At 45.4% G+C, this 23,985-nt stretch overlaps 1 protein-coding gene across 1 annotated transcript in view; it reads left to right on the forward strand.

Annotated features, from left to right (window-relative positions):
• Nucleotides 1-1,069: 1,069 nt before the first annotated feature.
• Nucleotides 1,070-23,985, forward strand: part of LOC139284911 (ATP-binding cassette sub-family C member 12-like) — a 50,819-nt gene continuing 27,903 nt past the window's right edge. Inside the window, exons 1-16 of the mRNA XM_070905281.1 lie at nt 1,070-1,164; nt 2,987-3,175; nt 3,326-3,473; nt 5,580-5,816; nt 6,147-6,320; nt 7,288-7,435; nt 12,673-12,821; nt 13,894-14,001; nt 16,266-16,469; nt 20,853-20,924; nt 21,069-21,193; nt 21,263-21,335; nt 21,652-21,855; nt 22,373-22,507; nt 23,073-23,139; nt 23,771-23,821. Of these exons, the coding sequence (XP_070761382.1) occupies nt 1,070-1,164; nt 2,987-3,175; nt 3,326-3,473; nt 5,580-5,816; nt 6,147-6,320; nt 7,288-7,435; nt 12,673-12,821; nt 13,894-14,001; nt 16,266-16,469; nt 20,853-20,924; nt 21,069-21,193; nt 21,263-21,335; nt 21,652-21,855; nt 22,373-22,507; nt 23,073-23,139; nt 23,771-23,821 (2,179 nt within the window). The remainder of the gene's footprint in view (nt 1,165-2,986; nt 3,176-3,325; nt 3,474-5,579; nt 5,817-6,146; nt 6,321-7,287; nt 7,436-12,672; nt 12,822-13,893; nt 14,002-16,265; nt 16,470-20,852; nt 20,925-21,068; nt 21,194-21,262; nt 21,336-21,651; nt 21,856-22,372; nt 22,508-23,072; nt 23,140-23,770; nt 23,822-23,985) is intronic.

Consider the following 23,985-nt stretch of genomic DNA (forward strand, 5'->3'; position numbering starts at 1 on the left):
ACTGGAAGCCAGAGAAAAGATTTAAGAACAGCAGTAATGTGCTCTGTTCTCTTGGTTCTCGTTAGAACTCTGGAAGCATGAGATAGCGGTACAGAGTGACTCTGGTCCCCTGACACAGACACACTTTATGCTTTTTCACAAATAGACAACACATTGCATTTAAAAAAGGTAATTATAGATCCCTCTGTTAGTTACCTCACATGTTTGTTTGGGTGGAGAGAGCAATAAAGACTCTGGGGAAAGTGAACAACAGATAAGATCAAATTTGAGTTTAATTATCCCCAGAGGGCAAATTCAGGTGTTGCAACTTCACAAAGACAGATTTAAGAACTTTTACATTGAGAAAGTAAAAAAGAAATAATTAGAAGTATATCAAATAAAGATGTGAATAGAAACTATACAACAGAACCAGGTTAGAAAATCGCATTTAATGGATAAAGAAATTTGAGACTTCTGGCAAGTTCTCTTGTTTGAGTACTTTTGATTTGTCTGTTTGTTCTTTGGACCCTGAGGGTCTCAAAGACCAGTTTTCAGACATCCAAACACTTTCAGTGCTGACAGACTCTGACAGACTCGATATAAACAGTGAGTCCTTTATACAACACTGATGCTACAAACAACCCATAATGCAACACTCTCAGTAGGAGCTGCTTCTCTCTCAGATTATCTGCTGTTGTGAACACGTAAATGTCTTGTCCTCAAATGTAATTTGACCTGTTGTTTTAAACTTGGGCTGATACCCGACAGACACTTTGTGCCAAAAAAAAAAAGAAATAATAAAATAAAAATAATAATAAAATAAAAATATATATATATACATTCTGATTCTGATATAATATATACACACTCAGCAGCAGAAGAGTGGCACATTGCATACTCCATAGAGAAACTGACTTTAACACCAGATCAATGAGAAGCTGCTCTCTGAATGTTTCAATGAATCTGAACTCGCATTCACACGCTCATCTGAGCTGTGATGCCCTGTAAACCACGTCCCTGAACAGGTCCAAGCAAGTCCTAGTCCTAGGTTTACTTACAGACTGATCTGTGACCTGTTTGTCTCAGCAGGATGAACCGTAAAAGAGCCACAGCAGCTGATTGGAGGAAACCTCCAGCTCTTCATACCTACTCCTCCAGCCAATCAGAGACGGTGGCAGGGTCAAGGTGAGTCCTCAGAGACAAATGAAGTGGAGGGGGGTCTCAGTGATGAAGCTCTTAATTCTGTGAGTCTGTACAGTAAAGGTTAAAGGTCTTATATGTAACAACATGCAACACTTTACATGTATTAATCGCTTTTTATTGCCAATGTGTGGACGGAGTGTAACGTCACTTCCTCGGGTGCCTATAACAGGCTGAGGACTGATTTCTATGTAAAGGACTCGGGACGTTCTGCGCGCTCCTGAGTGTTTTGCGTCTCTTCACCTCCATGTCCAGCTCAGTCCCCTACCGTCAACAAAAGACTGGCACCCACCAAAACACAGAGCCCAACACAAAGTTCACCGGACAAATTGCTAGCTAGCTAACGTCACAAAATGCTGTCTTGAGTGGATAACATCAGCTAATTCATCCAGACTGCCAGGGCTAATCTGGTTGATAACTTGGCTCACTTGCCGTTTGCAAATCACTTCATCACCTCACGACACGAACGTCAGATCCATGCAGCAGCTAAGTTTTAGCTAGCTGGCTAACATTAGCTTGCTCGCTAACGTTATGGTTTGCAAAACACTACCTGAGTGGATCTGTTAGTTGGCTAGCTTGCGAAATTACTCCACCAGCTAACATGATCCATGATACTAAACTGATGTATTATGACAAACGGCGTTGATTTTAGCCAACAATAAATTATGTAACGGTACAAAGCAAATGTGTATTAACGTTATAGGGGAGGGGTTGTCATTTTATTTGGCTGATTGGGAGCCGTTGCACAGCTACAGACTCCCGTTTAGCGAGCTAACCCAGAGAGGCCAGCGGTGACATTAGTCCGGTGGGAGAGAGGAACTTAAATTCAGAAGGTATGCGGTTGCATTTTTCTATTTAATAAGGAAAGTTGTTTTGTGAGTTTATTTATTAGACTAAAAAAAGAGAGTTTGTGGAGTGGAGTGGACTCGCCACTCGCACACATCTCCCAGTTGAAACTACGGGGAGTCCTCGGCTCGCTGCACACGCACACACACACACTAATACATCGGCTGTTGGGCTGACTGTGGCTGTCATGTAAGGCATGGATCTGGTGTTAGTTGCTTCGTAACATTAGCTGATGAAGTAACTTGCAAACTGTAAGCTGGTTTGTATCAAGGAGCCAATGGTCCAAATAAAATCTTAGATAATAGAAGATTATTCTAAATCACAGTAAATCAGTCACACAGCCCATCAGTTGCTGCTTTGGAGCTTTATGTCACATCACACTGATACCAGCTAGACTTGACACTTAAACTTAAGTCTTGAAAATGAAGACTTGCTGTGAGACTCAACTAACGTGATTGTATTGAGTGTTCTTATTAATTCATTAACTGCAGCCAGCCTTAAATCTCTGTCTTTAACAGCGTGCTGCTGTAACCTTCATACTAAACACTGAAAGACCTGAAACACTCTCGCTTTGACTTACAAGTCGTGTCTTAAAGACTTGAGACTTGGTTCAAAAGACTTGATCAGCAGATGGAGTTGAGGCAGCTGTTATGGAGTCGAAGATGCTCAAACATCCATTTCAATGAGTGTGAGCTGGTCTCAGCTTGAGTGTGAGCTGGTCTCAGTGCAAGCTGGTCTCACCGTGAGTGCGAGCTGGTCTCATCGTGAGTGCGAGCTGGTCTCATCGTGAGTGCGAGCTGGTCTCATCGTGAGTGCGAGCTGGTCTCTGTGTGAGTGTGAGCTGGTCTCTGTGCGAGCTGGTCTCACCGTGAGTGTGAGCTGGTCTCTGTGCAAGCTGGTCTCTGTGTGAGTGTGAGCTGGTCTCTGTGTGAGTGTGAGCTGGTCTCTGTGTGAGCTATAGTGGAACAGATACTGAACCCCCTGCTGGTTATCTGATGTTGAGGTTGAGCCCTCTGGACAGAGCTGGCTTCCTCTCCCTCAGCACCATGTCCTGGATGACTCCTGTGATGTGGTCCATGTCCAGGAAACAGCTGGACTTCAGCTCGCTCAGTCTGTCTCCTCTAGACGGGGCCGACGCCAATGGAGACAGGTGAGACCACAATAAAAAAATAAATAAAAAAATAAAAATAATAATAATAAAACAAATGTTTCAAAGTGCTTCCCAAGGCCTTTGAAATGAGTGTGTGTGTGTGTGTGTGTGTGTTACTGTATGTTAATGTGTGTGTGTGTGTGTGTGCAGGCTTCAGACACTGTGGGAGAAGGAAGTGTGTGCGGTCGGTCTACAGAAAGCGTCTCTGACTCGAGTGCTGCTTCGTTTCCAGAGAGACAGACTGCTGCTGGTCCTCTGCCTGACCGTCCTCTTCATGTTGTGTCTGTTTGTTGGTTCAGTGAGTCTCAATGTTACATTACATCACCTCAAGTCTTCATCTTCAAAAAGACAAACAAAGAAAGAAAATATGAGTTGTTGTTGTTTATATACACTCCTGAACAAAATCTTAAGACTGGGGGAAAAATGAATAAGAACAAGAATACGCAATTTCGCACTGGTGGATCATAAGCAGGTTGTAAGTAGAGCCTCAAAATGCAAAAAGAAGAAACAGGAGCATGAGACAAAATATAGAGAGTAGGCAATTTATTGAAAACTGCATTTAAACTCAAACAGGCTGTTCATCAGCTGATCAAAAGTTTAAGACCATAGCCTTAAAAAGTCCAGATCTGCGCAAAAATCTGGCTTTCATGTCATTTTCATTCAGGCATTCACACAGTCATGACCTCCTGATGGCAAAGGCAAAAAGGCGTTCTGTCTTTGAACGTGGCAGGGTTGTTGAGCTGCACAAGCAAGGCCTCTCGCAACGCGCCATCGCTGCCGAGGTTGGACGCAGTAAGACAGTCATTTTAAATTTCTTAAAAGATCCTGAGGGTTATGGGACAAAAAAGTCAAGTGGTAGACCCTAAAAAATTTCACCTGCGCTGAGCCAGAGGATCCGACAGGCTGTCTGTGAAGACCCAGGCTGATCCTCCCCCAAATTAAGGCTGTTACTGCTGCTGACTGCAGCCCAATAACCATAAGACGGCATCTGCGTGAGATGGGCTTAAAGAACAAAAAACGTCTTCAAAGGCCACGTCTCCTCCCACGCCAAAAACTTGCCCGTTTGGACTTTGCAAGGGAGCACCAAACATGGGACATTGAAAGGTGGAACAAAGTTTTATTCTCTGACGAGAAAAAATTTAACCTGGACGGTCCTGATGGCTTCCAAAGTTACTGGCATGACAAGGAGATCCCACTGGAGATGTTTTCTACGTGCCACAGTGGAGGAGGCTCCATCATGATCTGGGGGGCTTTTTCCTTCAATGGAACAATGGAGCTTCAGGTTGTGCAGGGGCATCAAACGGCGGCTGGCTATGTGGAGATGTTGCAACAGGCATCCCTCGTGACTGAGGGCCCTCGTCTGTGCGCTAATGACTGGGTCTTTCAACAGCACAATGCTGAAGTTCACAACGCCCGCCTGACGAAGGACTTCTTCCAGTAGAATAACGTCGCTCTTTTGGACCATCCTGCGTGTTCCCCTGATCTAAATCCCATTGAGAACGTTTGGGGATGGATGGCAAGGGAAGTTTACAAAAACGGACGTCAGTTCCAGACCGTGGATGCCCTTCGTGAAGCCATCTTCACCACATGGAGCAACGTTTCCACCAGCCTCCTGGAAACACTCGCATCAAGCATGCCTAAACTAATTTTTGAAGTGATCAACAAGAATGGTGGGGCAACTCACTACTGAGTCCTTTTTTGACACTTTTAGTTCTGTTTTGGGGTTTTTTTGGGCTATGGTCTTAAACTTTTGATCAGCTGATGAACAGCCTGTTTGAGTTGAAATGCAGTTTTCAATAAATTGCCTACTCTCTATTTTTTGTCTCGTGCTCCTGTTTCTTCTTTTTGCATTTTGAAGCTCTACTTACAACCTGCTTACGATCCACCAGTGCGAAATGCGAATTCTTGTCATTTTTCCCCCGGTCTTAAGATTTTGTTCAGGAGTGTATTACATTCATTGGCCACTTTATTAGGTACACCTGCTCAATCTGATGCAATCCAACACAACTGCTCTGCCACAAATGAACCTACCTTTAGGAAGCCTCTCGGCCTCTTGTCTGTCTTCTCAGGTCCTTATAATATCTCTGTGTGTCTTCTCAGATGTGTATAATGTCTCTGTGTGTACTCTCAGACCTGTATAATGTCTCTGTGTATCTTCTGAGGTCCTTATAATGTCTCTGTGTGTCTTCTCAGACCTGTATAGAGTCTGTCTGTCCTCTCAGACCTGTGTAATGTCTCTGTGTGTCCTCTGAGGTCCTTATAATGTCTCTGTCTGTCCTCTCAGACCTGTATAATGTCTCTGTGTATCCTCTAAGGTCTTTATAATGTCTCTGTATCCTCTCAGACCCGTATAATGTATCTTTGTGTTCCCCCAGACCTGTATAACATCTCTGTGTCCTCTCAGGGCATCCTGGTCCATGAGATCCTCAGCTACATCCTCCACCCAGAGTTGTCCTCAGTATGGGGGGGCATGGCTCTTTGTTTGGGTCTGCTCTCTGTGGAGCTCTTTAGGGTTGGCTGCCTCACTCTGAGTTGGGCCATCAACCTGAGAACAGGAATCAGACTGAAAGCAGGTTTCTGCATGCTGGGCTTCCATAAGATCATCTCTCTAAGGACACACAGCGGCGTCTATGTGGGACAGGTTTGAATTTGATTTAATAAATGTTCTCAGGAGGAGTTGACATGATTCAGTTTCATCTCTGTGTGTCCGGCACAGAGAGAGGACCAAGACGGGTTAGCCTAGCTTAGCACAAAGACTGGAAGCAGGGGGTTTCCCTAGCTCCAAAAAATAGTTTTCAAAAAATAGTTTTCCACATTTTCAAGTCTGTCTGATTTCCATGTTGGATCTGAATTATTTGTATTTTTTCACAAAGATGTTTATGTTGCCAACAGATGTGGAAAGTCTGTCTGTCTGTCTGTCTGTCAGACACACTTGTATAACTGTCTGTCTGTCTGCTTGTCTGTCCTATAGATGGTGAATGTTTTGATCAGCGACAGTTACAGACTATTTGAGGCCGTCCTGTTGGGCCCTTTCGTGCTGCCCTTCCCCCTCCTGCTCATCTTCTGCTCCATCTACTCCTGCTACATCCTTGACTACACTGCTCTCATCGGCTTCTTCATCTTCCTCATCTTCATCCTCCTCCAGGTCTGTGGACACACACTGCCAACACCTCTACAGAGAGGCAACACTTAGAGGGACAGTCTGCCATTATGAGGACACTTCTCTTTCTCTCAGAGAGTGAGATGCTGGAGTCAGGACATGGTTAGCTTAACTTAGCATAAAGACTAGAAACAGGAGGAAACAACTAGCCAGGCTCTGTCACCTGCCAGCCCTTCTAAAGCTTGCTGATCAAGGCGTTGTATCTGTTTGTTTCATCTGAGACAAACAGACAAACAGCTCTTTATGTTTCAGACTGGAACTATATGTGTCGACACATTAGGTCACTTTTTATTCCAGCTTTATGTTTACTGAGGTAATAAATCAAGTGATAGTGGGGTCATTTTCTCATAGACTTCTAAACAATCTGACTTCTTTTGGCCACCAGGGGAGTTGCCCCCTGCTGGCCATTAGAAAGAATGCTGGTTTAAGGCACTTCAGCATTGGCTTCACTTTTCAGACCCAGAGGTTGATGCTAGATTTACATTAATTGTAATGAATTATGTTTAGTTTTTAGTTAGTTTGAATTCATAATTCATAACCCTAACGACACATGACGTTTCCTCAGAGCGAGCACTCGTCTCTCCATCAGACCTCCTGATACCAAAACATCATCATGTGATGTGTTAAATTGAACATGATTGGTTAGAAATGGCTTCAGTTCTGTGTTGGGCAGCTTTATACTTAAATTGACAAAATGAGAAGTCAGACTTACAGCTGAGTTTGTGCTGAAATAAATGATACCGTCAGGATAAACTGCTGGTTTGTTTCCACCTGCCCGATGGTCACAGATTATCTAACTGCTGAAACTGAGCTGGAATGAACTGGAGTCACTGTTTAACTGGTAGTGAAGAGTCTGGACATATTTGTTTGCAGTGACTCTGAGCAGAATGGACAGCGATGAGTATCATAATAATAATAATAATAATCTCTGTTTTCTGTGTGTGTGTGTCAGTTTGTGTTTGCCAGGCTCATTAATCAGTTCCAGCAGAGAGCTATGATCATCACAGACAGTCGAGTTTGCACCGTGAACGAACTCCTCACCTGCATCAAACTCATCAAGATGTACGTGTGGGAGAACTCCTTCAACAAGAAGATCACAGGTATGAAGAGTCACAGCCGAGTCACAGCTGAGTCACAGAAGAGTCATACTAGAGTTACAGAGTCAGTCAGAGCATAGTCAGAGTAAATGGTAAATGGTCCTCACTTATATAACGCTTTTCAACCTTATCGGTTCCCAAACCTTTATAGATCATTCACACACACATTCACACACCGATGGCGTCCGAGCTGCCATGCAAGTTGCTGGCCTCCATCAGGAGCAAGTTAGGTTTCAGTGTCTTGTTCAAGGACACTTCAACATTTACTGTCACAGTAGAGTCGGAGTCACAGACGTAATCACAGTAGAGTCACAGTCGTAGTCTCAGTCAGAGTCAGTTGTAGTCACAGTGGTAGTCACAGTAGTCGTCACAATTGAGTCACAATAGAGTAGTAGTCACAGTCATGTCGTAGTCACAGTAGAGTCATAGTCACAGTCAGATTCACAGTAGAGTTGTAGTCACAGTAGGGTCACAGTCGTAGTCACAGTAGAGTTGTAGTCACGGTAGAGTTGAAGTCACAGTCAGAATCACAGTTGTAGTCACAGTAGGGTCAGAGTCCCAGTCGTAGTCACAGTAGAGTTGTAGTCACAGTCAGAATCACAGTCGTAGTCACAGTAGAGTTGTAGTCACAGTAGAGTCACAGTAGAGTCACAGTCACAGTAGAGTCACAGTCAGAGTCACAGTAGAATCGTAGTCACAGTAGAGTCACAGGCACAGTAGAATCGTAGTCACAGTCGTAGTCACAGTCGTAGTCACAGTAGAGTTGTAGTCACAGTCAGAATCACAGTCGTGGTCACAGTAGGGTCAGAGTCACAGTCAGAGTCACAGTAGAGTTGTAGTCACAGTCGTAGTCACAGTAGAGTTGTAGTCACAGTCAGAATCACAGTAGGGTCACAGTCGTAGTCACAGTAGAGTTGTTGTCACAGTTAGTCACAGTAGAATCGTTGTCACAGCCAGAGTCACAATAGAGTTGTAGTCACAGTGAGAGTCACAGTCGTAGTCACAGTAGGGTCACAGTGAGAGTCACAGTCGTAGTCACAGTAGAGTTGTTGTCACAGTCAGAGTCACAATAGAGTTGTAGTCACAGTTAGAGTCACAGTCGTAGTCACAGTGAGAGTCACAGTCGGAGTCACAGTAGAGTTGTTGTCACAGTCAGAGTCACAGTAAAATCGTTGTCACTGCCAGAGTCACAATAGAGTTGTAGTCACAGTCAGAGTGACAGTCGTAGTCACAGTCAGAACCACAGTCGTAGTCACAGTAGAGTCAGAGTCACAGTCGTAGTCACAGTAGAGTTGTAGTCACAGTCAGAATCACAGTCGTGGTCACAGTAGGGTCATAGTCAGAGTCACAGTCGTAGTCACAGTCAGAATCATAGTCGTAGTCACAGTAGAGTTGTAGTCACAGTCAGAATCACAGTCATAGTCACAGTAGGGTCATAGTCAGAGTCACAGTCATAGTCACAGTCAGAATCAAAGTCGTAGTCACAGTGGAGTTGTAGTCACAGTGAGAGTCACAGTCGTAGTCACAGTAGGGTCACAGTGAGAGTCACAGTCGTAGTCACAGTAGAGTTGTTGTCACAGTCAGAGTCACAATAGAGTTGTAGTCACAGTTAGAGTCACAGTCGTAGTCACAGTGAGAGTCACAGTCGTAGTCACAGTAGAGTTGTTGTCACAGTCGAAGTCACAGTAGAGTTGTTGTCACAGTCAGAGTCACAGTAAAATCGTTGTCACTGCCAGAGTCACAATAGAGTTGTAGTCACAGTCAGAGTGACAGTCGTAGTCACAGTCAGAACCACAGTCGTAGTCACAGTAGAGTCAGAGTCACAGTCGTAGTCACAGTAGAGTTGTAGTCACAGTCAGAATCACAGTCGTGGTCACAGTAGGGTCATAGTCAGAGTCACAGTCGTAGTCACAGTCAGAATCATAGTCGTAGTCACAGTAGAGTTGTAGTCACAGTCAGAATCACAGTCGTAGTCACAGTAGGGTCATAGTCAGAGTCACAGTCATAGTCACAGTCAGAATCAAAGTCGTAGTCACAGTGGAGTTGTAGTCACAGTGAGAGTCACAGTCGTAGTCACAGTAGGGTCACAGTGAGAGTCACAGTCGTAGTCACAGTAGAGTTGTTGTCACAGTCAGAGTCACAATAGAGTTGTAGTCACAGTTAGAGTCACAGTCGTAGTCACAGTGAGAGTCACAGTCGTAGTCACAGTAGAGTTGTTGTCACAGTCGGAGTCACAGTAGAGTTGTTGTCACAGTCAGAGTCACAGTAAAATCGTTGTCACTGCCAGAGTCACAATAGAGTTGTAGTCACAGTCAGAGTGACAGTCGTAGTCACAGTCAGAACCACAGTCGTAGTCACAGTAGAGTCAGAGTCACAGTCGTAGTCACAGTAGAGTTGTAGTCACAGTCAGAATCACAGTCGTGGTCACAGTAGGGTCATAGTCAGAGTCACAGTCGTAGTCACAGTCAGAATCATAGTCGTAGTCACAGTAGAGTTGTAGTCACAGTCAGAATCACAGTCGTAGTCACAGTAGGGTCATAGTCAGAGTCACAGTCATAGTCACAGTCAGAATCAAAGTCGTAGTCACAGTGAGAGTCACAGTCGTAGTCACAGTAGGGTCACAGTGAGAGTCACAGTCGTAGTCACAGTAGAGTTGTTGTCACAGTCAGAGTCACAATAGAGTTGTAGTCACAGTTAGAGTCACAGTCGTAGTCACAGTGAGAGTCACAGTCGTAGTCACAGTAGAGTTGTTGTCACAGTCGGAGTCACAGTAGAGTTGTTGTCACAGTCAGAGTCACAGTAAAATCGTTGTCACTGCCAGAGTCACAATAGAGTTGTAGTCACAGTCAGAGTGACAGTCGTAGTCACAGTCAGAACCACAGTCGTAGTCACAGTAGAGTCAGAGTCACAGTCGTAGTCACAGTAGAGTTGTAGTCACAGTCAGAATCACAGTCGTGGTCACAGTAGGGTCATAGTCAGAGTCACAGTCGTAGTCACAGTCAGAATCATAGTCGTAGTCGCAGTAGAGTTGTAGTCACAGTCAGAATCACAGTCGTAGTCACAGTAGGGTCATAGTCAGAGTCACAGTCATAGTCACAGTCAGAATCAAAGTCGTAGTCACAGTGGAGTTGTAGTCACAGTCAGAATCACAGTCGTAGTCACAGTCAGATCAGAATCAGAATCAGCCACCCACCTGCAGGTGGATCACAGATTCAGCACGTGAAGCTGGAGAAACACGTCTCAGACTCGCGGACGATCAGCACCGGCTCCCCTCAAGGCTGTGTTCTTTCTCCTCTACTCTTCTCCCTGTACACCAACAGCTGCACCTCCAGTCACCAGTCCGTCAAGCTCCTGAAGTTCGCGGACGACACCACCCTCATTGGACTCATCTCTGGAGAGGATGAGTCTGTCTGCAGGTGGGAGATTGACCATCTGGTGACCTGGTGCAACAGCAACAACCTGGAGCTTAACGCTTCAAAGACAGTGAAGATGGTTGTAGACTTCAGGAAGAGCGCAGCCCCACCCGCCCCCATTACCCTGTGTGACTCTCCAGTCGACATTGTGGAGTCCTTCCGTTTCCTGGGCTCCATCATCAGCCAGGACCTCCGGTGGGAGCTGAACATCAGCTCCCTCATCAAGAAAGCCCAACAGAGGATGCACTTCCTGAGGCAGTTGAAGAAGTTTAACCTGCCACAAACAATGCTGATTCACTTCTACACTGCCATCATAGAGTCCATCCTCATCCTCCATCACTGTCTGGTACGCTGCTGCCTCCACCAAGGACAGACGCAGACTGCAGCGTATAATCCACTCTGCAGAGAGGGTGATTGGCTGCAACCTCCCATCACTTCAGGACCTGTACTCCTCCAGGACCCTGAGGAGAGCAGGAAAGATCGCTGCCGACACCATCTGTTCGACCCCCTCCCCTCAAACAAACACAAGTTACACGTTATATTAACATACATCACCCCTGTCCCCCCCGAGTTAACGCACCCACCCCCTACTGGACACTTTATCTGGACACTTTACTTTATTTTGGTCACTGCACTGTTTGTTATTGTTATTTATCTTATCTTAATAAACAGTTTCTGATTCTGATTCTGATCTGAGTTGTAGTCACAGTCAGAATCACAGTTGTAGTCACAGTAGGGTCAGAGTCACAGTCGTAGTCACAGTCGTAGTCACAGTCAGAATCACAGTCTTGGTCACAGTAGAGTCACAGTCAGAGTCACAGTCATAGTCACAGTAGAGTTGTAGTCATAGTAGAATCATAGTCACACTCAGAGTCGTAGTCACAGTAGAGTTGTAGTCGGAGCTGTAGTCAGAGTCACAGTAGAGTTGTAGTCACAGTCAGAATCGCAGTCGTAGTCACAGTCAGAATCACAGTCGTAGTCACAGTAGAGTCACAGTTAGAGTCACAGTAGAATCGTAGTCACAGCCAGTGTCACAGTCACAGTAAAATCGTGGTCACAGTCGTAGTCACAGTAGAGTTGTAGTCGGAGTTGTAGTCAGAGTCAGAGTCACAGTAGAGTCGTATTCACAGTCAGAGTCACAGTCGTATTCACAGTCAGAATCACAGTGGTATTCACAGTTAGAATCACAGCCGTAGTCACAGTAGAGTTGTTGTCACAGTCGTAGTCACAGTCGTAGTCACAGTAGAGTTGTAGTCACAGTCAGAATCACCGTCGTAGTCACAGTGAGAGTCACAGTAGAATCGTAGTCACAGTCATAGTCACAGTAGAGTTGTAGTCGGACTTGTAGTCACAGTCAGAGTCAACGTAGAGTTGTAATCAGAGTCAGTCACAGTAGAACCACAATCGGAGTCATAGTTGAGTAGTGGCTTTTACTCGGCTGTGACTGTGACTCGGCAGTGACCTGACTGTGACTCGGCTATGACTGTGACTCGGCCGTGACCCGGCTGTGACTTGCGAAACTGTGACCCGGCTGTGACTTGGCTGTGACTGTGACTCGACTGTGACTCGACTGTGACTTGCGAAACTGTGACTCAGCTGTGACTGTGACACGGCTGTGACTGTGACTCGACTGTGACCTGGCTGTGACTTACAAAACACTGAGTTATATAAAGTCATCAATGTCACAAAGGAGCAACTCAAGATGAACATTATTAGCCACTTAATTAACTTCATAACAGGCGTCACTACTAACTATTTACATTCAAAGTGATGGGAAGGCGTCACAGCATATAAAACATAGTGTGTGTGTGTCTGTGTGTGTGTCAGACATCAGGACTTCAGAGAGGAAGATGTTGGAGAAAGTTGCTCACATCCAGAACTTTAGTGTGACCATCAGCCCTCTGGTGCCGATCATTGCCACCACCTGCACCTTCGTTGTTCACACCTGGCTGGGTTTACCTCTCAGCACCACCACCGTGAGTATTACTACTGCTACTACTGCTACTACTTCTACTACTACTGCTATTGCTACTACTACTACCATTACTGCTACTACAGTTTTTCACAATTGCTAAAGCACGAAACCCCATTCTCTGGACCAGATCCTCAGAGCCCATTCATTCAGTCATTCACTGTGAACACAATCGCACTCTCTAACACACATTCTGCATTTTTGTGTTGTGCAATGGTGAACACGGGCGGGAGAAGCTGAACACAGCTACAACACAGTCGTCATCGTTTACACACAACGACTCAGTGTTCACAAAACAGCTGAACAGAATATGAGCCGGTTCAGAGTGTACAGGTGGCACAGGTGAGCTGAATGTTGAGAGAAACAATCTGAGAGGCAGAGGAGGAAGAGTATGTGGCGGCGGAGTCCGCCACACCAGAGGGTTTTCTGTTGCCTGTGATGTAGACCAAGTCCTCTGGCCTGAGCCAGCACAAAGACCTGACACTGAGCCTTTCTAACTCTTTGCAGTGTATAATATTTTACAGTGTCCTTTGGCCTTTTGCAGTGCTGTATTTTTATGAAAGTGCTGAATACTTCAGGCATTCAATACTGTAGTACTTGCAGTACTTACAGTACACAATATGCTCACCGTGAATATGTGTAATGTGTATTTATGACATCTTGTCCTGTAGCTACATGGCACTGTCCTCCATGTTGTGACGTAGTGTGTAGTGACTGCTCAGTAGTATTTATGTGCTGCAGTTGTGTGTCTGATCTGAAAGCAGTGTTTGACTTTGAGATAAAATGGTTTTGAGGAGATTGTTTGATCATCAGAGGTTTTGTGAATGTAGTTTGAAGGTTTGGTTTTGTGTTCACAGTTTTGAGAAAAAGGTGAAAGGTTTAAATCAGAATCAGAAACTGTTTATTGCCAAGTAACATACATTACAAGGAATTTGCCGTGGTCTGACGGTGCTGACAACAAACATGTAAAAGTATAAAGGTAAAAAAATAGATAAAATAAGATAAATAACAAGTGCAGTGACCAAATAACGTGTCTTAGAAACGTGTCTTAGAAAAAACTGCACTTCCCTCATCAGGCTTTTCCTGTCGTCACCATCTTCAACTGCATGAGGTTTATTCTGTCCATTTTGCCCACTGCCGTGAAGGTCCTGGCAGAAGCTGTTGTGTCTGTGGTCCGCCTCAAGGTAATTGATCCTCCGACTCACCTGAACTTCTCCCAGTCAGACTCATTTTAAATCTCTGTCAAGCTTGTCAGTATTGCCAGGGTGACGGCACAAACTATGAAATCGTGCTGCACAATTTACCTTGATTGAAGTAGTGTTTTATACTGACTGATATCAGACAAAATTGTCAACTCGTTTTACTCCTGTTGTGAATAAGTAGGGGCAGGTTGGGTTATTAGCAAGTATTAAAGATAATATCTTAGACACAGTAACTGTCTCTTTATCACTCAGGAACATCTTGTCAAGCCGTGGCTTTGGTCTTTTAACTGAAAACGTGCGGCTTACTGGCTTTAGCCCAACTGCGTGGGACAACACAATCAATATAAGGTGTTAAACACTCAGAAACAAGCAGCACACACTGATTGAGGTAGAATTAAACAGGACTCACAACAATACAGCGTCAGTTTACACAACAGTAAAAATTATGCTGCATTCACATGGATCCAGACAGACGGTAGACGGCAAACCGGATATCATTTTAGTGGATGAGAACAGGACTGTAAAATTAGGTGAGTCCGGCAGAGAATACTGGCAACAGTAAACTGCATTGCCGTCCAAAGTTAAAATATTTTAACTTTTTGCCGTCCTTCGCAACAGAATTTACAACCGGATGTTACGTAGCTCCCTCACACAAGGAGAAAACATGGGTGATCTGGACAATGAGAAGCTAAAAACGTTCAGAGAAACATAAACAAGGAATACACGTGCAGATCTCCTTATAGCTAACGTTACATGCATTACTAGAATAATTACATAAGCTAATAGACAAAATTATTTTATTTTATTCCATTCTTTCTAAACAATACATCACCATAGCAACATATTGTCACGTGTGTTTCATTTTGCTGTCCTGCCATTCCGTCAGACTGCATGTTTCTTTTTACTGTGCTGTCCAGAAGGTGTTATCCATGAATCCATGTGAATGAAACATTAGTACCACACTTAACCTGTCTCTGCCCAGGCACAAGCCTCTAATTTGGGATTAATGTGTGTTTCAGTCTGTCTAGAGTGTCTGGTGAAGTTCCTTTGAGCTTAGTCAGCGAGTTAAACAGCAATGCTGGTCTTCAGGTGGCCGCGGGAAAAACAGCATGAGTCGACTCAGGTGTGATTTTGAAAGGCCTGAGGAAACTCACTTTGCTGGAAATTGTTGATCCGATTAAAGCTGCTTTTTAAGAGATTTTAGAAAAGTTTATTTTTCATTTTTATCACTTGAACTCTGCACATCTGTCAGGACCCTCACCAACATCATTACACCAATACACCAACATCATTCGCAGTCTGATCACATTAATATTAATATCTAATGTTGTCTAACATGTCTAATGAAACATTGTGATTAATGTCCATGAGTTTGTTGCCCCAATGCATGCTGGGAGGGTTTCCAACACCTCTACCTTACGTACCTGCAATCACATGATCAGCACTCAGCCAATGATATGAATGCTGATCAGTTTTTTTTTAACTCTTTCAACTCTAAAATGAGTTGAAAGAGTTAAAAAAAATGATACTACTATTGCATACTACTACTGCACAAACTGAGACCTGCCAGCAAACTATGATATTAGATAAAGAAGAAGTTCAACACATCAGCCAGGCTGAAAGCAGCACAGCTGCAGCTGCCAACAACCCCCACTGTGTGACTGAAGGCTTTTAATATCACTGCCCCATCATGAGGGCCTGAGCAGATCTGACTGATTACATTCATGTATTCTTTTGGCGTGTTGGACAGTTTTAGTCTTATTCTGTCAGCTGCAGCCCCGGAGTTTCAAATAAAACATAAATATAAAAACATTGTTCAAAGCGGTGAATAGGCTTACTTTCATATCTTCTAAGAACAACAAGTACAAGGCTTCAGTGCTTCAGTCAGTCTCTGAACACTCTGCCCCCCTAAGAGACCCTCTCATGATCCACCCGAGCTCCACGGGATCTTTTGTGACTGGTGATGCCGTTTTCCAAGAGAGCTGATTGGTCAGTAGGCGGAGCTTTTATACCAGTTGATCTGATATCTTGAACATCACCTACTCCGGAGCAGGTTAGGTGTGCAGCATAAGTTACCATGGCAATGTAGTCCGGTAACAAGTGAACCACCTTCGTGACCCTGAAAACACAGGGTTAACCCTGAAGGTACCACGCTGACCTCAAATTCAGCTCCGTAGTTCAGGCCTCCGGTGGATCAGTGTATGTATTTGTTTCTGTGTGTGTGTGTGTGTGTGTGTGTGTTGTAGGGATTACTGCTGATAGAGAATTCAGAGTCGTACATCATTCAGAAGACAAACTGCAGGTCAGCAGCTGTCATCATGGCGCAGGCCACGCTGTCCTGGGCCAAACCACGTCCCCCCGACACAGAGGACAGGGACGACCTGGTGTCCAAAACCAGACACAGTGAAGTGATGCCCACCCTGAGGAACATCTCCTTCACCCTGCACAAGGTCAGATTGCGGAAACAGTGTTTACATGATGTCATCTTCTTTGTATGAGTCTGCATTGAGTCTGTGTTGAGTCTGTGTTGAATATATACATATATATACAGTTGCAATCAGAAATATTCAACCCCCTCACCTCAAAAGACATTATAGTGATGTGGATGAAAAATAATGACATTAAATGACAAAAAAACTCATTTAACAACAAAAGATATTTATTGATACATATTTGAGTTATTTTGACAACAGAAGTTGACTTAACTTTGAAGTTCAAATGAAAAATGTAACTCTTAACACATATGCATGTGCAGTATTATTCAACCCCCAGCTTCAGTACTTTGTGGAACATCCTTTAGCTTTTATAACTTCTAACAAACCTTTTCGGTAAGTGCTGACAAGCTTCTTACACCGCTCGATCAGAATCTTTGCCCATTCTTCACGTGCAAAGCAGTGAAGCAGCTCAGTCATTTTTGATGTCTTCCGTGCTGCAACTGCCTTCTTTAGATCCCACCAAAGATTTTCAATCGGATTTAAATCTGGTGACTGAGAAGGCCACACCAGGACGTTTCAGGATCTTTTTCTCAACCAAGCTTTGGTTGACTTGGAGGTGTGCTTGGGATCATTGTCTTGCTGGAAAGTCCAGTGATCACCAAGGTTTAATTTGTCAATGGAAGGCATCACATTCCTCTTTAAAATGGCCTGGTATTTCTGGGAATCCATGATGCCAGGTACACGATCAAGATTGCCAGTTCCTGCCACAGAAAAACAGCCCCACATCATCAATGACCCACCTCCATGCTTGACCGTGGGGATGGTATTCTTCTGGTCTTAAGCCTGGCCTTTCGCACACCAGACATACTGCTGGTGTCCAAACAGTTCCAGTTTGGTTTCATCAGTCCATAGAACTGTCTCCCAAAACTCTGTAGTCTTATCCAAATTCCTCCTGGCATATTCTAGTCGACTTTTGATGTTCAAGAGTGGAGTGCATCTTGGAGTCCGGCCATGAAGTCCTTGTTTATAGTGCACGTCTTATAGTTGCCACTGAAGCACATGTACCAGCCTTCATCACGTCATGCTGTAGGTGTCTTGCAGTCACACGGGGGTTTTTCTTAGTTATCCTGACTAAGTTGCTAAGGGCCCTTGATGAAATTTTGGGATTTCTTCCACGGCCAGGCAGGTTTGCAGCTGTTCCATACGTTTTAAACTTCCTTATAATGCTCCCAATGGTGTCTCTTGGAATGTTACATTTTTTGGAAATCTTCTTATACCCAAGGCCCTTCAGGTGTGATGAAATAATCTCCTCTCTCAGCTTTTGTGGAAGCTCCTTTGTCTTTCCCATGATTGCAACTCACCTTGAATACCTTCATGGGTGGGGTTTATATATGCATCACAGCTGAAGCAAATGAAGGATCATTATAGAGTTCCCAAAGGCTTAATTATGTTTCAACTCCACTTTAGGCCATAAAAACTGTCAGAAAGCTTTAAAAACAACAATATTATATAGGGGTTGAATAATTGTGACATGACTATCTTAACAAAATATACTGTTACACACAAATACTACATCATGCATTTTCTGTGTTGATTTTATGTATCACTCAACTCATAAAGAAGTCATCCAAAGCAGACTGTATATGGTGATATATATTTGATGGCCACAGGCAGGAATGATTTCCTGTGGCGCTCTGTTGTAAATTTGGGAGGAATGAGTCTCCCACTGAAGGTGCTCTTGTGCCTGGCCAGTACATTATGGAGAAGATGTGAGACATTGTCCAAGATGACCCGTAGCTTGGACAGCATCCTCCTCTCTGACACCACCGTCAGAGAGTCCAGCTCCACCCCAACAATGTCACTGGCCTTGCGGGTCAGTTTATTGAGTCTGTTGGAGTCCGCCATTCTCAGCCTGCTGCCCCAGCATATAACAGCATAGAGGATAGCACTGGCCACCACAGACTCATAGAAAATCCTCAGCATAGTCCGGCAGATGTTGAAGGACCTCAGCCGCCTCAGAAAATAGAGACGACTCTGGCCCTTCCTGTAGAGGGCATTCGTGTTCTTCACCCAGTCCAGTTTATTGTTAATGTGAACTCCCAGGTACTTGTAATCCTCTACAATGTCACACTGACCCCCTGGATGGAAACTGGGGTCATGGGCACCTTGGTCCTCCTCGGATCCACAGTCTGCTGCTTTGTCTTTGTCACGTTGGTTCTACTCACACCATGTGACAAGGTTGTCCACAGCAGCCCTGTACTCATCCTTATCACCCTTACTGATACATCCAACTATTGCTGAGTCATCAGAAAACTTCTGAAGATGGCAGGTCTCAGTGCAGTAGCTGAAGTCCGTGGTGTAGATGGTGAAGTGGAAGGGAGAGAGGACAGTCCCCTGCGGGGCCCCGGTGTTGCTGTCCACTCTGTCTGACACACAGTGTTGTAAGCGCACATACTGTGGTCTGCCAGTCAGGTAGTTGACAATCCAGGACACGAGGGGGGCATCCACCTGCATCTCCGTCAGCTTCTCACCCAGTAGAGCTGGACGGATGGTGTTGAACACGCTGGAGAAGTCAAAGAACATGACTCTCACAGTGCTCGCCAGCTTATCCAGGTGGGCATAGACGCGGTTAAGCAGGTAGATGATGGCATCCTCAACTCCAAGTCGGGGCTGATTGGCGAACTGAAGGGGGTCCAAGTGTGGCTTGACCATGGGCCGGAGCTGCTCCAGGACAAGTCTCTGACACCATCAAGGCCTGCAGCCTTGCTTGAGTGGAGTCTCATCAGCTGTCTCCTAACATGGTCAGCAGTGAAGCACACTGTAGAGGTGACCAGTGGGGGAGGGGTGGAGTCCTCAGGTTGAAGAGTGCCGTCAGCCTGGGGACTGGGGAACGAGGTGTGAGGAGAGTTCTCACAGGGGGGTGGGGGGCTGTGAGGAGGAGGAGCAGGGAGTGGAATAGGTGAAGGTCGGAGGCAGACAGCAGAAAAGTCAGGGAGGGGGGTGAGCAGGGCCCACAGTATCAAATCTGTTGAAAAACAGATTCAGTTCATTGGCCCGGTCCACACTGCCTTCAGCTCCTCTGTTGTTGGTTGGCCTGAAACCGGTGATGGTCCTCATTCCACTCCAGACCTCTCTGATGTTGTTCTGCTGGAGTTTCCACTCCAGCTTCCTCCTGTACTTCTCCTTAGCGTCCCTGATCTTTACCTTCAGTTCCCCCTGAATTGTTCTCACCTCCTCCCTGTTGCCAGCTCTGAAAGCCCTCGTCTTTGCATTCAGGACGGCCTTGATGTCCTTTGTCATCCATGGCTTGTTGTTTGAATAGCAATGAACAGCCCTTGCTGGGACAGTGGAGTCCACACAGAAGTTGATGTAGTCCGTGTTGCACTCTGTGAGCCCATCAATGTCCTCTCCATGTTGCTCACAGAGTGCCTGCCAGTCAGTCACCTCAGAACATCTCTGAAGTGTCTCATAAGCCTCCTCTGACCATCTCAGCATTGTCCTTATGGTTGCAAGCTAGCTCTTCACCAGAGGCACATAACAGGGGTTGAGGTGCACTAGGTTGTGGTCTGACCTACCGAGAGGGTGGAGGGGAGAGGAGCTGTATGCATCCTTCACGTGAGCATACAGCAAGTCCAGGGTCCTCTCCTCTCTAGTAGGACAGCTCACATACTGAGTGAAGGTGGGAAGTGTCTTAGCCATGATGACGTGGTTGAAGTCACCCAACATAGCAATGAGTGCATTCGGGTGTTGAGTCTGTAGACGGGCTATGGCGGAGTGAATAACGTCACACGCCGACGTCGGGTTGGCAGAGGGAGGGATGTAAACATTCACAACAATGGCATGTGAGAACTCCCTGGACAAATTGTATGGTCTGAGTCCAAGACTCCGTTAGCGCCTCCATCTTGTTTGCCAGCGATCTCACATTGCCCATGATGAGAGAGGGGAGACACGGCTTATATCTCCTCCTCTCCATAAGCCTCTGTTGTCCCGACCCACCTCTCTTCCCTCGTCGCTTTGCTCCTCCTCTGGATCCTGTGTGTTTTTCTCCAGATTTCAGTGGGGATCTCCGATGTTCTGGTCTCCAAGCCGGCCGGCTTCAGAGCGATCAGCTGATCTCTGGAGTAAATAATGCGGCCAAGAAGTTGCTGTGCGACTGTACCATGTCTGACCGAAAGTGATTCTTGGGTGAAAAAAAGTACCAGAACTCTCTCTACCAGCATGTTTGGAGAGGGTGCAACTTCAAAAGTCAGTAGTTAAAAATACGAAGTTATGATAAAGGAATAAAGGAGAAAAGTTAGAAAAATAAGAAAACAAACAGGAGCGACTGTAACGGGCTGCATGAACGGTCGGAGCATGCGCACAATATCGTATTCATGATAATGTGTGTTTCCCCTGCAGGGAAGACTGCTGGGTGTTTGTGGGAATGTTGGCAGTGGGAAGACGTCACTGATCTGCAGTCTGTTAGAACAGGTGAGTTCACCTGTCTGTCTGCGCCATCTTCACTAGTCTATGTGCACCATGTTCACCAATCTGTCTGTCTGGATCATGTTCACCTGTCTGACTAAATCATGTTCACCTGTCTGTCTGCATCATGTCCACCTGTCTGTGTGTCAGATGCACCTGCAGCAGGGATCGGTCTCAGTGGACGGATCAATAGCCTACGCCTCTCAGCAGGCCTGGATATTCTACGGGACAGTCCAGGATAACATTCTGATGGGGGAACCTTTGAACCGGTCCAGGTAGATGAATGCTCCTCCTGTGATGAAGCCATCAGCTGATGGGTGTAATAACATGTGGATCCTCTGCAGGTACACCAGAGTCCTGAGCAGCTGCAGCCTGGAGGCCGACCTCGACATCCTGCCTCATGGTGATCAGACGGTGGTAAGAAACTCTTTACTGTTACTGTCCCTGTGAGGACATGTGTCAAACACACTTCACACAGACTAAACCAGATACTAAACCAGTATCATGTCCAGTGTAGGAGTGAGCCCAGCACTCTGTGTTAATCAATCAAATCAACAGATATCAGGAACTTCTTTAATAATCCCATAATCACATTTTCTGGTTTGAGGATCTTAACTGTGGAGATCTGACATGATGTGAAGTCTCTTTGTTTTCAAACAAAACAAGACATTTAAAGATGGGCGAGAAAATCATTAACAGGTTAATCAATAATTGTTATAATGTGTGTTTTCAGTTAGGAGAGCAAGGTGTGAACCTGTCGGGGGGGCAGAAACAGAGGATCAGTCTGGCCAGAGCCGTCTACTCCAACAAAGACCTGTACCTGCTGGACGACCCGCTGTCTGCCGCCAACGCCCATGTAGGAAAACACATCTTTGAGGAGTGTGTCAAGAAGGATCTGCAGGGGAAGTCCATCATACTGGTCTCTCACCAGCTGCAGGTGGGTTTAAACTGGTCTCTCATCAGCTGTAGGTGGGTTTAAACTGGTCTCTCACCAGCTGCAGGTGGGTTTAAACTGGTCTATCACTAGCTGCAGTCCCGCCGCCTGAGCCCTGGGATAGCAAAAGGTTTCTGTGTTAGGACAGTAGACGTGCCGGACCATGGATGAGCCTACAATGAGGCAGGAGGGAGAGGGGGACGCCTTTAGGGCGTCCCCTTGACGTCCTCTTCCCGCAGTGGGAACCGCAGTCCTGGGATGCACCTCGGTACTCTACCTGTTTTGCCTGAGGGACAAACCTGGGAGGTTGTAGTATTTAGAGACAGAACATAATGATGGTTTCATCATCCAGGAAACTTTCTTTGTTCAGTCACCCAGTGGTCATCGGAGGAAGTGCAGCTGCACACATGAACACACTGTCACTGCAGTGATGTGGGCTTGTTTCCTCTGACCTGGATCAGTGTGTTCTGTCCTGATGTGGTCTGTCTGAACTGAGTGAATCTGACTGTGTGTCCATCAGTACATGGAGTTCTGTGATGAGGTTCTGGTCCTGAAGGATGGGATGGTCCTGGAAGCAGGAAGTCACCTGGACCTGATGAGGGCAGAGGGACACTACGCTGAGCTCGTCACCAAACACCTGACGAAGCAGACGACAGTAAGACCCCCGTCATATTTCCTGTTGGTCATTTTATATCTGATCATCATTGATGTTTCTGATAATTACATGAACCTACAGGTTCTCATCTAAAGTCATAGTTCTAACTGAATGTGTGCACTTTTATTCTGAACCTTGCAAATACATGTTTGTGGTAAAAGCTTTCATGTGAAAGTTTGGGGTTTAACTAAGTAAGTGAACCTTGAGTTTTTATGACAGACACATCATGACTGTAAAGTGTCAGTCATCAGCGTCTGTAATGATTTAGCTGGCTGTCAACCGGCTGCACTTGAAGGACTTTTCGCTAAAGCTTCATTCAGACTGTTTCTGCAGTATCTTTGCCTCCTCTCCAGCGCCCCCCTGAGGAGGCTTCTGTCTTTCTCTGTTGTCTTCTTCCTGCTGAATGTTTATTTACAGACCAGATGCTGTCATTTCACCAGGGTTAAATGACAGGGGAGCACAGATTTTATTTATTCATTTTTTTGTCAAATTTGCATTTGAGTTCATTTTTTTGTCAAATTTGCATTTGAGAAACTCACATTGTGCTGCTGTTTCCTGTTTACAGCCTCCGAAAGAAGAGAGGAAGAAGACGGAGCTGAAAGACCACATGGACGGAGGGATAGTCAATCCAGGTACAGTTCATTTAGAGAGGGAGAGAGAGAGGCTGAGAAATGGGCCCTATCTTACACCCGGTGCACAGAGGTGCACAGCACAAGTGTCATCGCTAGTTTCCAAACGACGCAGTTGTCATTTTCACGCCCAGTGCCCACGTTGTGTAAGTAGCACATGTACTATGCATAGAACCCCATATGAGCCCCAGTGGCACCGCGCAGTAGAACACCTGACATTCTCTGTGAGGGGATGAAGGCTGGGAAAGCCTACTGTTGTGAGGAAGAGGAGACGAAGGTTACGTACTGTAACAGTTGGAAAAAAAGGCAGCTCTCCATGCGTCGACAGGCAGGAGGGAGAGTGCGTAAACCAATCACCCGATAACAATCATTCTGACAAAACACTCAGTACAGAAGCTCTAATGTTCAAGTTCTCACTTCATTTAAGCCTCTGATCTCTACAGCTACGAAGAATTATTAAGACCGAGAAAACCTGAGACCTGAGCCCCGGACAGCCCCGGCACAATTTAACCACTGCCACCGTTTAACATGCGCTTTAGACCATGCGCTATAGATCGTTTAAATAGGGCCCAATGTCTCCTGTGTGACACATAACTACATTGTTATTACATCATGATGTCCCTGTTCCTCGCAGCCTTCAACATGTTAGACGAGAACACAGATGCACCTTCAGCTGACTGCAAACGTAAGTCTATAAAAAGTGAGTGCAATTTTCTTCTCAATGTGAATCATTAATTTTCGCATCAGAAGTTGATATAATTTGAGTATGTCCCAGTTGTACTGTGTACTTATGTACGTATACACAGTTTTTGTGAAGTGTTTGTGAAACTGAAAAAGAAGTTTTTCCTC

The sequence above is a fragment of the Enoplosus armatus genome, chromosome 1 (genome assembly GCF_043641665.1).
Source record: "Enoplosus armatus isolate fEnoArm2 chromosome 1, fEnoArm2.hap1, whole genome shotgun sequence".
Taxonomy (NCBI): domain Eukaryota; kingdom Metazoa; phylum Chordata; class Actinopteri; order Centrarchiformes; family Enoplosidae; genus Enoplosus; species Enoplosus armatus.